The sequence below is a fragment of the Hyla sarda genome, chromosome 3 (assembly GCF_029499605.1).
Source record: "Hyla sarda isolate aHylSar1 chromosome 3, aHylSar1.hap1, whole genome shotgun sequence".
Taxonomy (NCBI): Eukaryota; Metazoa; Chordata; class Amphibia; order Anura; family Hylidae; genus Hyla; species Hyla sarda.
In genome coordinates this window covers 157,752,621-157,769,701 of record NC_079191.1, presented here as the reverse complement: position 1 = coordinate 157,769,701, position 17,081 = coordinate 157,752,621, and the positions used below count along the sequence as shown (strand labels likewise).

The 17,081-nt window shown below is 45.3% G+C and overlaps 1 protein-coding gene across 1 annotated transcript in view; it reads left to right on the top strand.

Moving 5' to 3' along the window:
- Positions 1–10,505: 10,505 nt before the first annotated feature.
- The window catches only part of MELTF (melanotransferrin), a 98,592-nt gene continuing 92,016 nt past the window's right edge, over positions 10,506–17,081 (top strand). Inside the window, exons 1-2 of the mRNA XM_056563208.1 lie at positions 10,506–10,631; positions 12,823–13,026. Of these exons, the coding sequence (XP_056419183.1) occupies positions 12,981–13,026 (46 nt within the window). The 5' untranslated portion in view covers positions 10,506–10,631; positions 12,823–12,980. The remainder of the gene's footprint in view (positions 10,632–12,822; positions 13,027–17,081) is intronic.

The following is a 17,081-nucleotide window of genomic DNA, read 5'->3' as shown; positions in this document are numbered from 1 at the left end:
AAAAAAAAACACATGGCATACCATTTTGGAAACTAGACCCCTCGGGGAACGTAACAAGGGGTAATGTGAACTTTAATACCTTACAGGTGTTTCACGACTTTTGCATATGTGAATTTTTTTTTTACCTAAAATGCTTGGTTTCCCCAAATTTTTACATTTTTAAAAAGGGTAATAGCAGAAAACACCCCCCAAAATTTGAAGCCCAATTTCTCCCGATTCAGAAAACACCCCATATGGGGGTGAAAAGTGCTCTGCTGGCGCACTACAGGTCTCAGAAGAGAAGGAGTCACATTTGGCTTTTTGAAAGCAAATTTTGCTCTGGGGGCATGTCGCATTTAGGAAGCCCTTATGGTGCCAGGACAGCAAAAAAAAACACATGGCATACCATTTTGGAAACTAGACCCCTCGGGGAACGTAACAAGGGGTTAAGTGAACCTTTATACCACACAGGTGTTTCATGACTTTTGTATATGTAAAAAAAAAAAAAAAAATTTTTACCTAAAATGCTTGTTTTCCCAAAAATTTTACATTTTTAAAAAGGATAATAGCAGAAAATACCCCCCAAAATTTGAAGCCCATTTTCTCCCGAGTACGGCGATACCCCATATGTGTCCCTAAACTGTTGCCTTGAAATACCACAGGGCTCCAAAGTGAGAGCACCATGCGCATTTGAGGCCTAAATTAGGGACTTGCATAGGGGTGGACATAGGGGTATTCTACGCCAGTGATTCCCAAACAGGGGGCCTCCAGCTGTTGTAAAACTCCCAGCATGCCTAGACAGTCAGTGGCTATCTGGCAATACTGGGAGTAGTTGTTTTGCAACAGCTGGAGGCTCCGTTCTGGAAACAGTGGCGTACCAGACATTTTTCATTTTTATTAGGGAGGGGTGGGGGGCTGTGTAGGGGTATGTGTATATGTAGTGTTTTTTACTTTTTATTTTATTTTGTGTTAGTGTAGTGTAGTGTTTTTAGGGTACAGTCGCACGGGCGGGGGTTCACAGTAGTTTCTCGCTGGCAGCTTGAGCTGCAGCAGAAGATTTGCCGCAGCTCAAACTTGCAGCCGGATACTTACTGTAATCCTCCGCCCATGTGAGTGTACCATGTACGTTCACATTGGGGGGGGGGGGGGGGGACATCCAGCTGTTGCAAAACTACAACTCCCAGCATGTACGGTCTATCAGTGCATGCTGGGAGTTGTAGTTTTGCAACCGCTGGAGGCTCCGTTTTGGAAACAGTGGCGTACCAGACGTTTTTCATTTTAATTGGGGAGGGGGGCTGTGTAGGGGTATGTGTATATGTAGTGTTTTTTACTTTTTATTTTATTTTGTGTTAGTGTAGTGTAGTGTTTTTAGGGTACAGTCGCACTGGCGGGGGTTCACAGTAGTTTCTCGCTGGCAGCTTGAGCTGCAGCAGAAGATTTGCCGCAGCTCAAACTTGCAGCCAGATACTTACTGTAATCCTCCGCCCATGTGAGTGTACCATGTACGTTCACATTGGGGGGGGGAACTTCCAGCTGTTGCAAAACTACAACTCCCAGCATGTACGGTCTATCAGTGCATGCTGGGAGTTGTAGTTTTGCAACCGCTGGAGTCTCCGTTTTGGAAACAGTGGGGGGGGGGGGGGGGAGAAACATCCAGCTGTTGCAAAACTACAACTCCCAGCATGTACGGTCTATCAGTGCATGCTGGGAGTTGTAGTTTTGCAACCGCTGGAGGCTCCGTTTTGGAAACAGTGGCGTACCAGACGTTTTTCATTTTTATTGGGGAGGGGGGCTGTGTAGGGGTATGTGTATATGTAGTGTTTTTTACTTTTTATTTTATTTTGTGTTAGTGTAGTGTAGTGTTTTTAGGGTACAGTCGCACTGGCGGGGGTTCACAGTAGTTTCTCGCTGGCAGCTTGAGCTGCAGCAGAAGATTTGCCGCAGCTCAAACTTGCAGCCAGATACTTACTGTAATCCTCCGCCCATGTGAGTGTACCATGTACGTTCACATTGGGGGGGGGAACTTCCAGCTGTTGCAAAACTACAACTCCCAGCATGTACGGTCTATCAGTGCATGCTGGGAGTTGTAGTTTTGCAACCGCTGGAGTCTCCGTTTTGGAAACAGTGGGGGGGGGGGGGGGGGAGAAACATCCAGCTGTTGCAAAACTACAACTCCCAGCATGTACGGTCTATCAGTGCATGCTGGGAGTTGTAGTTTTGCAACAGCTGGAGACACACAGGTTGTGAAACACCGAGTTTGGTAACAAACTCAGTGTTTTGCAACCAGTGTGCCTTCAGCTGTTGCAAAAGCTACAACCCCCAGCATGTACGGACAGCGGAAGGGCATGCTGGGTCTTGTAGTTATGCAACAGCCGGAGGCATACTACATTGGCTGGGGATGCTGGGGATTGTAGTTATGCAACAGCTGGAGACACACTGGTTTGCTACTTAACTCAGTGTGCCTTCAACTGTTGCAAAACTAAAACTCTCAGCAGTCACCGACAGCCAACGGGCATGCTGGGAGTTGTAGTTATGCAACCACCAGATGCACCACTACAACTCCCAGCATGCACTTTAGCTGATTGCGCAAGCTGGGAGTTGTAGTTATACAACAGCTGAAGGTACACTTTTCCATAGAAAGAATGTGCCTCCAGCTGTTGCAAAACTACAAGTCCCAGCATGCCCATAAGGGCATGCTGGGAGTTGTGGTGGTCTGCCTCCTGCTGTTGCATAACTACAGCTCCCAGCATGCCCTTTTTGCATGCTGGGAGCTGTTGCTAAGCAACAGCAGGAGGCTGTCACTCACCTCCTGCTGCTGCTCCATGATGCCGCCGCACAGGACAGTCCCTCGCCGCCGCCGTCGCTCCTGGGGCCCCGATCCCAACAGGGACGCCGGGGATCGGGGTCCCAGCACCCGGGGTCTTCTTCCCGCACCCGCTCACATCCTCCGGAAGAGGGGCGGAGCGGGTTGCGGGAGTGACACCCGCAGCAGGCGCCCTGATTGGTCGGCCGGGAAACCAGCCGACGAATCAGGGCGATCGTGAGGTGGCACCAGTGCCACCTCACTTCTGCTGTCACTGGAGACCCGATTGACCCGGAATCCACCGCAGATCGCTGGACTGAATTGTCCAGCAATCTGCGGCAATCGCCGACATGGGGGGACATAATGACCCCCCCTGGGCGATATGCCGGGATGCCTGCTGAACGATTTCAGCAGGCATCCGGCCCCGGCTCCCCCCCGGCTTGCGGCAGGGGCCGGAAATGCTCAGGGCGTATCCATACGCCCTCGGTCCTTAAGGACTTGGAAACGGGGGCGTATGGATACGCCCTATGTCCTTAAGGGGTTAAACAGATTTGTAAATTACTTCTATAAAAAAATCTCAATCCTTTCAGTACTTATGAGCTTCTGAAGTTAAATGGGCACTGTCATGAAATAAAAAAATTGATATGTAGTAGTACTTAAGTCCTACAACATATCTCTAATATACTTTAATTAAAAAAAGTGATTTTAAACCAGTTTAAAATCACTTTTAATTTTGGCCACTAGGGGTCGCCCTCCTAGTGGCCGAATGCATTCTGCAGTGACGTCACTACAGAATTTCGACTCATTTAAGCCTGGCAATGAGTCGAAATTCAGTCACTGCGGTGCTCGCTCCCGCCTGTCAATCAGACAGGCGGGAGCGAGCGCTTTGAAGGAAGTGGATGCGCGCAGGCTCCCGGGGACAAGGTAAAGAATTATTGGGGGAGGTGTTGCGTGTTCACCTATACAGTATGCCTCCAGTTTCCCCACTACAACTCCCAGCATGCCCTGACAGCCAATAGATGTCAGGGCAAGCTGGGAGTTGTAGTGGGGAAACAGCTGGAGGGACACTGAATAGATAAACTAAGGGGGGTGGGGAGGGGGTTGAGCGGAGCGGCGGGGCTGGGGGGGTTGCGTTAGGGCTGGACGGTATACCGGTCGTGGGATGTGCAAGAGCGGGAGCCGCTGAGCTAACGTGCGGTGCACATCCCCGCTCCCCCTGCAGCTGCCGCTGGCTCTCAGTGATCAGAGCCAGGGGAAAGCGCAGAAACTTCATCCCCTGGCTCTGATGTTTCCCTCAGCCCCGAACCGGCTCCCTGTTCAGCCCCCCTCTCCCCTTCCTGCAGGCTGTTTGTTTATCATGCCCGTCCCCAGGTGCGGGCTCTGCAGGGCCTCCTTCCCCTGCAAGTGCTAAATGTGACAGGCAGGCACAGGGCATCTGATCTTCATCCCCGCTCTGTTCTCTGATCCCCGAGCGGGGACCGGGATCAGAAGCTCTGCAGCGCCCGTACATTCAGCGCTTGCAGGGGGAGAAGGCTCTGCTGATTCTCACATTCCCGTCCCTGCTCGGGGATCAGAGAACGGAGCGGGAACGAAGATCAGAAGCACTGCGTCTGCTCATTCTGCGTTTGCAGGGGGAGAAAGCTCTGCAGTGGCCGCAGCTGGGGACCGGGATTATAAGCTGTGCAGTGGACGAAAATGTAAGTGAATAGCCGTCAGTGCGCCCATGGGGGAAATCATGATTGCGCTGCGGCTGGCAGTTAACCCCTTCCCTGCGATGGGGGCCGTGCGCACGGTCCCCATGGCGGGGAAGGGGTTAACTGTCAGCCGCTGCACTTATACACTGTTTCCCCCATGGTATCACGGTAATACCGTGATATACATATTAGGTCATACTGCCCAGCACTAGGTTGCGGGCTGCGCGGTGGGGAGGGGGTATTCTGGGTGAACTAAGGGGGAGGGGGAGTGGGTTGAGCGGCGGGGCTGGGGGGGGGGGGTGTTGCGGGCGGGGAGCGGTATGTGCGGCCATCACAGATCCGGTGTTCACCTATACAGGGTGCCTCCAGTTGTTTCCCCACTACAACTCCCAGCATGCTCTGACAGCCAATAGATGTCAGGGCAAGCTGGGAGTTGCAGTGGGGAAACAGCTGGTGGTGCCCTGTATAGGTGAACTACGGGCGGACGTGTCGGCCCCAGCAGGCACCAGTGACGTGGTGCCTGCTGGGGAAGTCTGCCTGGTAGTGAGCACACTGCCAGGCAGACAAAAGGCATTTTTAACCCCTTAAGGACCCAGCCATTTTACACCTTAGGACCCGGCCATTTTTTGCACATCTGACCACTGTCACTTTAAACATTAATAACTCTGGAATGCTTTTAGTTATCATTCTGATTCCGACATTGTTTTTTCGTGACATATTCTACTTTAACATAGTGGTAAAAAATTTTTGCAACTTGCATCCTTTCTTGGTGAAAAATCCCAAAACTTGATGAAAAATTTGAAAATTTTGCATTTTTCTAACTTTGAAGCTTTCTGCTTGTAAGGAAATGGATATTCCAAATATTTATTTTATTTTATTCACATATACAATATGTCTACTTTATGTTTGCATCATAAAATTGACGTGTTTTTACTTTTGGAAGACACCAGAGGGCTTCAAAGTTCAGCAGCAATTTTCCAATTTTTCACAAAATTTTCAAACTCACTATTTTTCAGGGACCAGTTCAGGTTTGAAGTGGATTTGAAGGGTCTTCATCTTAGAAATACCCCACAAATGACCCCATTATAAAAACTACACCCCCCAAAGTATTCAAAATGACATTCAGTCAGCGTTTTAACCCTTTAGGTGTTTCACACGAATAGCAGCAAAGTGAAGGAGAAAATTCACAATCTTCATTTTTTACACTCGTATTTTCTTGTAGACCCAATTTTTTAATTTTTACAAGGGGTAAAAGGAGAAAATTTATACTTGTATTTGTAGCCTAATTTCTCTCGAGTAAGCACATACCTCATATGTGTATGTAATGTGTTCGGCGGGCGCAGTAGAGGGCTCAGAAGCGAAGGAGCGACAAGAGGATTTTGGAGAGTACGTTTTTCAGAAATTGTTTTTGGGGGGCCTGTTGCATTTAGGAAGCCCCTATGGTGCCAGAACAGCAAAAAAAAAACACATGCCATACCATTTTGAAAACTAGACCCCTTGAGGAACGTAACAAGGAATTAAGTGAGCCTTAATACCCCACAGGTGTTTCACGACTTTTGCATATGTAAAAAAAAAATAAAAAAATTTCACTAAAATGTGTGTTTCCCCCCAAATTTCACATTTTAGCAAGGGTTAATAGCAGAAAATACCCCCAAAATTTGTAACCCCATGTCTTCTGAGTATGAAGGTACCCCATAAGTTGACCTGAAGTGCACTAGGGGCGAACCACAATGCTCAGAAGAGAAGGAGTCATATTTGGCTTTTTGAGAGCAAATTTTGCTCGGGGGCATGTCGCATTTAGGAAGCCCCTATGGTGCCAGGACAGAAAAATAACCCCCACATGGCATACCATTTTGGAAACTAGACCCCTTGAGGAACGTAACAAGGGGTACAGTGAGCATTTACCCCCCACTGGTGTCTGTCAGATCTTTGGAACAGTGGGCTGTACAAAATTTTTTATTTGCACAGCCCATTGTTCCAAAGATTTGTCAGACACCAGTGGGGTGTAAATTCTCACTGCACCCCTCATTACATTCCGTGAGGGGTGTAGTTTCCGAAATGGGGTCACATGTGGGGTTTTGTTTTTTTTGCGTTTGTCAAAACCGCTGTAACAATCAGCCACCCCTGTGCAAATCACTTCAAAAGTGCATGGTGCACTCTCCCTTCTGGGCCTTGTTGTGCGCCCCCAGAGCACTTTACGCCCACAGATGGGGTATTTCCGTAGTCAGGAGAAACTGCATTACAAATTTTGGGGGGCTTTTCTCCCTTTTACCTCTTGTCAAAATGAAAAGTATAGGGCAACACCAGCATGTTAGTGTAAAGAAAAATTTTTTTTTTTTACACTAACATGCTGGTGTAGACCCCAACTTCCCCTTTTCATAAGGGGTGAAAGGAGAAAATACCTCCCAAAATTTCTTAGGCAATTTCTCCCGAGTACGGCGATACCCCATATATGGCCCTAAACTGTTGCCTTGAAATAAGACAGGGCTCCGAAGTGAGAGCGCCATGCGCATTTGAGGCCTGAATTAGGGATTTGCATAGGGGTGGACATAGGGGTATTCTACGCCAGCGATTCCCAAACAGGGTGCCTCCAGCTGTTGCAAAACTCCCAGCATGCTTGGACAGTCAATGGCTATCCGGCAATACTGGGAGTTGTTGTTTTGCAACAGCTGGAGGCTCCATTTTGGAAACAGTGGCGTACCAGACGTTTTTCATTTTTATTGGGGAGGGAGGGGGGCTGTGTAGGGGTATGTGTATATGTAGTGTTTTTTTACTTTTTATTTTATTTTGTGTAGTGTAGTGTTTTTAGGGTACAGTCACGCGGGCAGGGGATTACAGCGAGTTTCCCGCTGCGAGTTTGAGCTGCCGCGCAAAATTTGCTGCATCGCAAACTTGCAGCCTGATACTCACTGTAAGCCCCCTGCCCATGTGAATGTACCCTGTACATTCACAGGGGGGGGGGGGACCTCCAGCTGTTGCAAAACTACAACTCCCAGCATGCACAGTCTATCAGTGCATGCTGGCAGTTATAGTTTTGCAACAGCTGGAGGCACACGGGTTGGGAAACACTGAGTTAGGAAACAGACAATGTTTCCCAACCAGTGTGCCTCCAGTTGTTGCAAAACCACAACTCCCAGCATGCCCAGGCAGCCGAAGGGCATATTGGGAGTAGTGGTTACGCAACAGCTGGAGGAGAACAGTTTGGGGACCACTGTGTAGTGGTGTCCCAGCCGCAGCCCTCCAGATGTTGCAAAACTACAACTCCCAGTATGCCAAAACTGTTCAGGCATGCTGGGAGTTGTAGTTCTGCAACATCTGAAGGGCCAGATGTTACAGAACTACAACTCCCAGCATGCCTGGACAGTAAGGGCATGCTGAGGATGTGTAGTTTTGCAACATCTGGAAGGGCACAGTGGTCTCCAAACTGTGGACCTCCAGATGTTGCAAAACTGCAACTCCCAGCATGCCCAGACGCCAAGGGCTGTCTGGGCATGCTGGGAGTTGTAATTTACAGGGTCCCAATACAGCAATGCATGTCGCTTTATGGCGACGTGCATTGCTGTAAAGGGCCCGACCGTGGCTGAAGATGAACTCACCTGTCGCCGCCGCTGCCGTCTCCGCCGCCGGGATCCGGGTCTTCAGGGACGAGGTAAGTACCGGGGCCGGGCCCCCGCACTCCCCCGTCCCCCGCCGTGTCCTCCGGTCTTCCTCCCGTCCTCTCCGGACTTCCAGGGGCCGGGCAGGACGGGAGGAAGTAACCGCCCCCCCTCCTGCGATTGGTCGGTTAACTAACCGACGGATCGCAGGGGATCGGAGGAGGTGGCAGGCTTGGCACCTCGCTCCTATGCTTTAGCATGGTCCTGGCTGTCTGTGACAGCCGGGATCATGCGAAATTACCGGGCGGACGGGTCCCAGGGACCCGATCAGCCCGGTATCGCCGCAGATCGCAAGGGCGATTTCCCTTGCGATTTGCGGCGATCGCCGACATGGGGGGCCTACATGGCCCCCCTCGGCGTTTGCCCTGGATGCCTGCTGAAGCATTTCAGCAGGCATCCGCTTCCGATCTCTGCCCGGGGCGCGGCAGAGACTGGAGAAACACCAGGACGTACTAGTACGTCCTGGGTCCTTAAAGCCCAGGGTGCCAGGATGTTCTAGTACGTCCTGGGTCCTTAAGGGGTTAATATGTAAAAAAAAAAAATTTAAGGCAGGGAGAGGGTTAGGGATAGATGGGTAATAGGCAGGGACAGAAAAAAGAAAAAAAGTGATGGTGGGAGCTACCCTTTAAGGTTGTTCTTTTCTGTTTAAGTCCTCTCTGATTACATGTGTCTCAGGAACTGCCCAGTTTAGAAGCAAATCCTCATAGCAAACCTCTTCTAAACTGGGCGGTTTCCGAGACACGTGTCATCAGAGAGCACTTAGACAGAAAAGAACAACCTTAACTTCAGAAGCTCATAGGAACTGAAAGGATTAAGATTTTTTAATAGAAGTAATTTACAAATCTGTTTAACTTTCTGGAGCCAGTTGATATATATAAAAAAAGGGTTTTTCCTGGATAACCCCTTCAAGCTGATTCTAGACAGCATCAACTTAGACTACACAGCAGGGCCGGACTCAGTCTAAAATGCCTTAGCCTACTTTAGTTCTAAGCAGCCCATTTTGGCCATGGGTGTGGCTATGTGAAGACGGAGCCACAAAGAGGAGGGACCAAATGTCAATCAGTAGAACAGGGTACATAATGAAAAAAATTTAACAAGAAGATGAGATAGTTATTTGTTAATATCTTTATGGACACAACATAGTTAAGACAATTTTCCAAAATAAACACATCTACCTCTGAATAAGTCATATCGCTACCAAATAACATTGGTATATATATGGAGGAAATATTACCATACATATTACCATCATACTGTTACTGCTTAAATTCTGTATACTGTGAACAAAATTACCACTAATACCAGTATACAAGGGGGCAATATTTCCTCCATACAGTGACCATATAGTAGTAGATACCAGTTGTACACAAGCTCTGCACACCACATAAGTGATTACAGTGCAGTTACATTGGGTGACTCATCAGTGACGTCTTCTTTAATTGGAGTCATTCACTTTCCTTTTTATTTCTCAAGTCCTTTACTTCTCCATCCAGTCCAAACCATGATGATGATCTTCCAGCCACAACTTGTTTTCAAAGAACCTACCAGACAAACATTTTATGCTCTGCACTTTTCTAGCACATATAGTGTCCCAAACAGTAATAATAACCCCCTTAGTGTCCCACACAGTAGAGTAGGTAGATAAGTGGGTTGGGGAGGAGTATGTAGTGCCCCCCCCCCCTTAAGTAGTTAGGTCACTCCAGTAGGTAGACAGCTCCCTTCACATGGTTTCACCTTTTAAGTAGGTAGGCCCCCCATGTAGATACCCGCCCCTTGTAGATAGTAATTCCCTGTAAGTAGGTCCTCCCATTTATATAGATGCAGTCCCCTTGTATGTAGTAATAGCAGCAGCTTCTGTTAGGTAGTAGTAGCAGAAGCCCCTTTTAGGTAGTAGTAGCAGCAGACCCCTTTTAAGCGCAACTGTCACCAGTTTCTAACCCACAGCCTACCAACATGAGCTTACTGTTAAGAACACATGTAACGCAGCCATACCTATGGCTGCGCTTCTGCTTGCTTTATAAGGCCGAAAATGATCTTTGTACGCCGTTCACCACTTAGACCACTGTGCCAGAGAGACAGAGGTCCTAATGTGCTGGACATGCGAGCGTCCTGACGTGACTTCACAGAGCGAACGCTTGCTCTCTCCGCGAGTGCTGGCTCCTGCAGGCTGAAACCACTGTGCGCCTGCGCTGTGCTAGAAGCAGTGAGTGAGCGGGCTCTCTGCTTCTAGTGACAGCTCAGGTGCACAGAGGTTTCAGGCAGAGGGACCGAGCACTTGCTCTGTGAAGTCAGGCCTGGCCACACGCACGTCCAGAATGTTAGGGGCGCATGCGCTGAGGACCTCTGTCTTTCTGGCATAGCTATCCAAGCAGTGACGTAGGGAGGATAGGCGTGGAGGTGGGGGGCCATTGCAAAGCCCAGCCGACCTATCTGACTGTTGCTGACCAGTATACGAAGATCATTTTTGGCCTGATATAACAACCAGAAGCGCAGCCAAAGGTATAAATACGTAGAAAAAATGCAGCACAGCACTCACCCTTTTGAAATCAACAAAGTGTGGTTTATTCAAGCAATTCCATCAGTACAGTTGATCGTTGGGAGAGGAGAGAAAAGTGGGCTCCCCTGAGACAGGGGTGTGATCTTCCAAATCCTGTCCAATCAGCTGAATTTACTACAGGTTACTCCAATCAAGGTGAAGAAACCTCTCAGAGGGGTTTAAGAGAAATAGGAGACCCTAGAGCTAAATATCAAGTGTCATAGCACAGGGTCTGAATACTTATGTCCATGCGAAACTTTAGTTTTTCATTTTTTTTTTTATAAATTAGCAACATTTTCTAAAATTATTTTTTAAGATTCTCATATTAGGGTATTGTGGGCCAGAACGCTGAGGAAAAAGATAGATTTTGCTTTTATTTTAGCACAAATCCGAAACAGAAGACAATGTGAAAAAAAATGAAAGGGTCTAAAAACTTCCCAAATAAAGTAGAGGCAGAGATACACAGAGGAAAGCTCTTTGTTAATGTTATATCTCACCACAGCTACTGATTTACCAGCTTACATTGCTCATTACTGTTATATAAAGGCCTTTATGCTTCATCTTTAAAAGGGTACTCCGGTGCTTAAACATCTTATCCCCTATCCAAAGGATAGGGGATAAGATGCCTGATCGCAGGAGTCCCGCCACTGGGGACCCCCGTTTGTAATCATTCCCCGGAGCGTGTTCGCTCCGGGTCTGATTAGCGGCGACCACAGGGCCGACGGCGTGTGATGTCACGCCTCCGCCCCCGTGTGACGGCACGCTCCGTGCCTCAATGCCAGCCTATGGGAGGGGGCATGATAGCTGTCACGCCCCCTCCCATAGGATTGCATTGAGGGGCGGAGCGTGAGGTCACACGGGGGCGGAGGCGTGATGTCACATGCCGCCGGCCCCGTGATCGACAGTAATCAGAGCCGGAGCAAACACGCTCCAGGGACTGATTACAAACGGGGTGTCGTGTGCAAGATCACGGGGGTCCCCAGCGGCGGGACTCCTGCGATCAGGAATCTTATCCCCTATCCTTATCCCCTGTAAGATGTTTAAGCACCGGAGTACCCCTTTAACAAGTATGCTTATACATCTATTACATAGATACCACAATAGCACGAGAAACTGAGTATAGTGTTTAGCTGTGATTAAAAAAAAAATCAATACATTCTGTAATAGAGAACATATTTTTTTTGTTTTTTGGGGGGTTAAAAGAAGATCCTGATTTCTTATATTCTGATACATCCTAAAAAGCAGAAGTATGTAAAGCATTATAAAGTACTACTGTGCAGTCTAAGCTGTGTAAAACTAGAAGGTTGATATACTCTTTCAGTAAATTTGTGAAATATCTATTTGCTTACAGCTCTCTCCACACACTACCCATCCCATTTCCCTCCTTGCCTATTTCCCTGGACTTGCATGGACAAGATTAACTTTTTTTTGTTTGGTTTTCTAGTTTTTTAGAGTTTATGAACGTATGGGGAAGAGTAGTCAGGAAAGGTACCTGATATGTAGAGAAAGAAGCATTTTTTGTGCAGGAGAGTAGCTTAAGGCTCATGGGCCCTGGTGCAAATGTTTAGCATGGGCCCCCAACTTCTCTTTACATAACAGGGACTACAGCTCTCATTAGATACACAGATAAACAGTTTTTAATACAACTGAATCCTGGGACTGCAGTGAACATCTTTCTTGTTTCTTAAACTGTCTGGAGGTGTTGGAGGCCCCTGCGATTATGGGACCTGGTTGCAATAGTGACTGCTACAACCACTATAGTTACACTATTGTTTCTCTGATAAGATATCTTTTAAAGTTTCTTACATGTACTGTTGTACTAATGTGTAAAGTTTGCTGAAATGACATTGCCTATTTAAGTAAGAACAATCAAGTGAAGGGTTCACCACCCTTAATATATGCATGCTAAAATATTCACTCGCATGACACCAGATTTGTTTGGCTGAAAGTTAATTTTGTGGTTTACCTATATAGATATATGCATATAATATGTGTAATCTGTTGATAAATCACATAACCCATGAAAACAGTATGGGTCTTGCATAAACCCTGAATTACTACAAACACTTTATTGAGTGAGTTACGAAATGGCTGTTCTCTGTGTAGTAGACTGATGACTTCAGACATTTTTCCCTGGTGTTTTCCATCTGCCAGCCCCTCTTTGCCCTTTAGTCAAACACTCCTGGATGTGGAACTTAGCCAGCAGGGAGCAGGCGTGATCACCAAACACCTTTTCATAAGAGTAGATGCCTGCAATATAACAGTCTCTTTCTTGGAAGCAACTTGGAGAGGAGTCTGGAGTTCCAGGAGAAATGATTTGGAAAAGTTTATTTTTCATCGTTTACGTCTTCCAGACAAGTGAGTGTTTTCTTATACATTTATTCTATCAACACTTTTACATTCTTCTATTGCATGTGATGCTTTTATAGGTTGAAACATTTTCAAATTAAAAAAACTAAAAACTGAAAATGAAGAGTTTATACCATGTATTAAATAGCTGAGCAATATAAATAGTTTCAATGCTTGTTACATTTTCATGAGTTATTGACGTTACATAAAGACTATTGAATCTAGATACATTGTAGCATGTTCCTGAATTCAGGCTTTTACTAGAAAAAGTTAATGATCTATTTGCATTGTAAAGATTGTGATAGGAGATTGCATCTGTTATGGAAAATGCTGACTAGCCTCCTTTATATGGCATTTCCATTATTATACTATACCTGACCAAAAGGACGTCATAAAAAAAAAATCTATCATAAATTCATTAATTTATTCTAACATATTTGTTATATAGTTCAACTTTATGTACATTTTAGTATAGTGATTTTTCAAGAGGTGTCAATACTTTGAAGACTAGTACAATTTGTTTCCCCAGAGTAGGATCAATTAAAAATGTCAGCTAACCTATGTCTTCCCTTCATATTCATAATGTACGTGTGATGTCTAGTTCTTTTCCTTCTTTCACTACAAGTAAAGCAGAAACAATCATTCTGGAACACAGGCTGAGGCTTGGTTAGCACACACACAATGGCCCTCGTTTACTAAGCTAAAACCCATTAGTTTTTGTCGGGTTTTTCCAAGTTATTTTGGTGCATAGTGTCTGAGACATGTCTGAGACAGTGTGCACCAGGAAAATCCAACTAACCCAACACTGCATTGTGAAATGCCAAAATGGGGTGTGGTCTGTTGCAAAGGGGGCGTGACAAGCCCAAAAGGGGGCATGGTTTTACAACCTGACCTATTTACTATTGAATTCACAGAAAATTCTGGAAATGGCTGGAAATTTCAACCTAGAAATCGCTGGTCAGAAAGTTTCCTGACTTGTAAATCTGGGATCCCCATAGTAAATAGAGAGAAATCCTACAAGTCTGAAACAACGTAAAACCCTAGACTCTTAGTAAATGAGGCCCAATATTTTGGCCCATTTTGTTGAGCCATAAGACAACCCATTTATTACTCAAAAAGGGAACTAAAAGCATTTGCTGTAGCAAATAAAAGTCAGAAAAAAAATCTGAATCTGAAAAAAGTTTTAGATTTGCTTTTGCACATTGCATTACTTGTGTTAGTCTGAAATGTGTTACAAGTAGATCAATCAATCCTATACATTCTTATATCTAGAAGGGCAGATTTATTAATGTAGTAAGCTAGACACGTGGCAAGCATAGACTTATACATTTGGCATATCTTGCTACTCATTCTTCCTTTCACCACTTTATGACTAGCTTACTTTGCTTCACTATTTTGCATCAAAAACTTCCCACCCAAGGATAATAAATTTGGTGTCTTTTATGATGACTTTTATCCACTTTTCTTGTAGTCACTTTTTTAATAAATAATTATAATACACATAATAAAATTGATACATGCATTTCCTAATTTAGTTTAGAAATATATTTCCTCTATAGAGTCATCCTACTAATAAGAACAATATTTTTTAAAACATTATTTCATTATATACTCATAGGCCCAGATTTATCAAAGAATGTCTACGGTAGCGCTATTTTCCCATGTTTATTTGGGTGGTGGGTTTGACTAGCATGCATCTTATTTATCAAGAAGGTGCAGCAGGATGATGACTTTTGCGCAGCTCTGCTGTGGTGGGAAAAGCTCTACCACATACACTTTTTCTAGACGCTTGTGAGGGAGGGAAGTAGACACTTTCCCGGGTCCTGAATTTGGCAGGTTAGATGTTTTTACTTACTTTCACAGAGCTGCCAGGACATTTTTACTTGCACTTTAGACGCTACAATCAAATTTGATTGCAGTGTCTAAGGGGTTAAAGCTGGGCATCACCGTGATCGGTAATGTCTGGCATTAGAGATGGGTCCTGGTGGCAGCTAGCCACCAGGACCACCCAGCTATGACCCGCGCTCAGCTCCTGAAAGCATGTCATAGAAGGGGAGTGGGTCGCTGTCGTCCACAAGAGGTTAAAGGTTGAATTGTGGAAGATAGAAATTATTCTCACGTCTCCCGGTAGGTGGTGTAGCTTTGCGCCTAAAAAAGTACATTTGCGCACAAAATAGCGACTATTGACAAAAGTTGCAAATGATAAATACGTGACCACTGCATGGTCAAAAAGAAAAAGTTCTAGGGGTAGACAAAAAGAGTAAAACTGTCTATATCAAAAGGCGCATAAAAGTCTCAAAATATGCTGCTTGCGCCTGAACTGCGCCTAAACATAGACGAAAAAAATGCTCTAAAAGCAATGATAAATCTCCCCCACATTGTTTTGTATACTGATTAGAAAGAACCCATTTCTGATATTTTAAAACTGCTCGTGGTCTGTACTACAGTACTACTAGGGTATACAGTAGCTTTGAGTATTAGTCCAGTGATGCAAATGCAAAATCATAGAATGTTGCTTGTCCCTACAAAATACTGTTAGTCCATGTATGTGTATACAGGAAATTCGGGACCAACTTATTATCAAAATTGTCATTTTAGAAAAATGGCATCTATTCACATTATCAACATGTAATGGGGGAAATTTATCAAAACCTGTGTAGAGGAAAAGTGATGCAGTTGCCCATAGCAACCAATCAGAGCAGGGTTTTATTTTTTATCTGATTGGTTGCTATGGGTAACTGCTTTACTTTTCCTCTGCATAGATTTTGATAAATCTCCCCCAATGTATTAAGAAAGTCTTCAGACTCTTTTACGTTTTTCACATCAAATTCTCCCCATCATCTGTACTCAATACCCCATATTGAATTGAATTTGTTGAAGATATATTAAAAAGGAAGAAATACAATTTTGCGGGGACATAAGTAGTCAGACCTTTGATATGATACAAACTAAGTAATTGGGGGGGGGGGGGGGAAAGCCGTGGAAAGAGAAGTGACTAAAATATAGTGGTCACTCTGGCTGAGCTCCAAAGATTCTGTTTGCAGATGGAAAAAGCCTTCAGAGGGTCAGCTATTGATGTTACACTCTACAAATCTGAGCTTTATGGCAGAGTGGCCAGGAAGACACCTCTTCTTAGTAAGAGACACAAGAAAGCCCATCTGGAATTTGCAGAGGAACACTACCCATTACCCACCCAATACCCTCCCTACAGTCAAGCATGGTGGTGGTAGCATCATTCCGTGGATGTTTTTTTCAGCGGCTGGGACTGAAAGACAGGTGGAGGTTGAGGGGAAGCTGAATGGAAAAAGGTACAGAGATATTCTTAATGATAATCTGATCCACAGTGCTCTCAGATTGGGCCAAAGGCTCACCTTTCAACAAGACAAGGGCTTGAAACCAATCAAACATCTCTAGGGAGAACTAAAAATGGCTTTCCACAAACCATCCTCATCCAACCTGACAAAGCTTGAGAAAATCCCCAAACCTAGGTGTGCAAACCTTGAGGCATCATACCCAAGAAGACTGGAGACTGTAATCTCGGACAAAGGTGCTCCAACTAAGTACTGATTAAAGGGTCTGAATACTTATGTCTATGCAGGATTTAAGTTCTTCCATTTTAATAAAAGCAAAGATTTCTAACATTCTGTGTTCACTTTGCCTTCATGGGGTATTGAGTGCAGAATGAGGCCACAAAATGTGAAAAAAGTAAAAGGTCTGAAAACTTTATGAATGTGCTATTTATGGTGAATATATAAAGGGTTAAAGAAATAACTTCAAATATATCTGATAAACATATAAAGTATGGTATGATCAAATTTAATGGCATATGAAGTAAATTCTGTTGTGAAGAGTTGATACCTATAGTGTGCATTTAAACTAGTAGTTCAGAATTTTTTAAAATATATATTGTGAGAAGGTGAAAGGTATCGTGGTGGATGGGCGATATGTGTCACCAAGGCTTCTGGCTTTGGTGAAGTAAGAGTCGGTATTCATTCAGTGTCTGTGCTGTGATGCAGACTGACACCATGGCCGTAGTATGGCTGGAAGGCCAATCCGGGATGGCT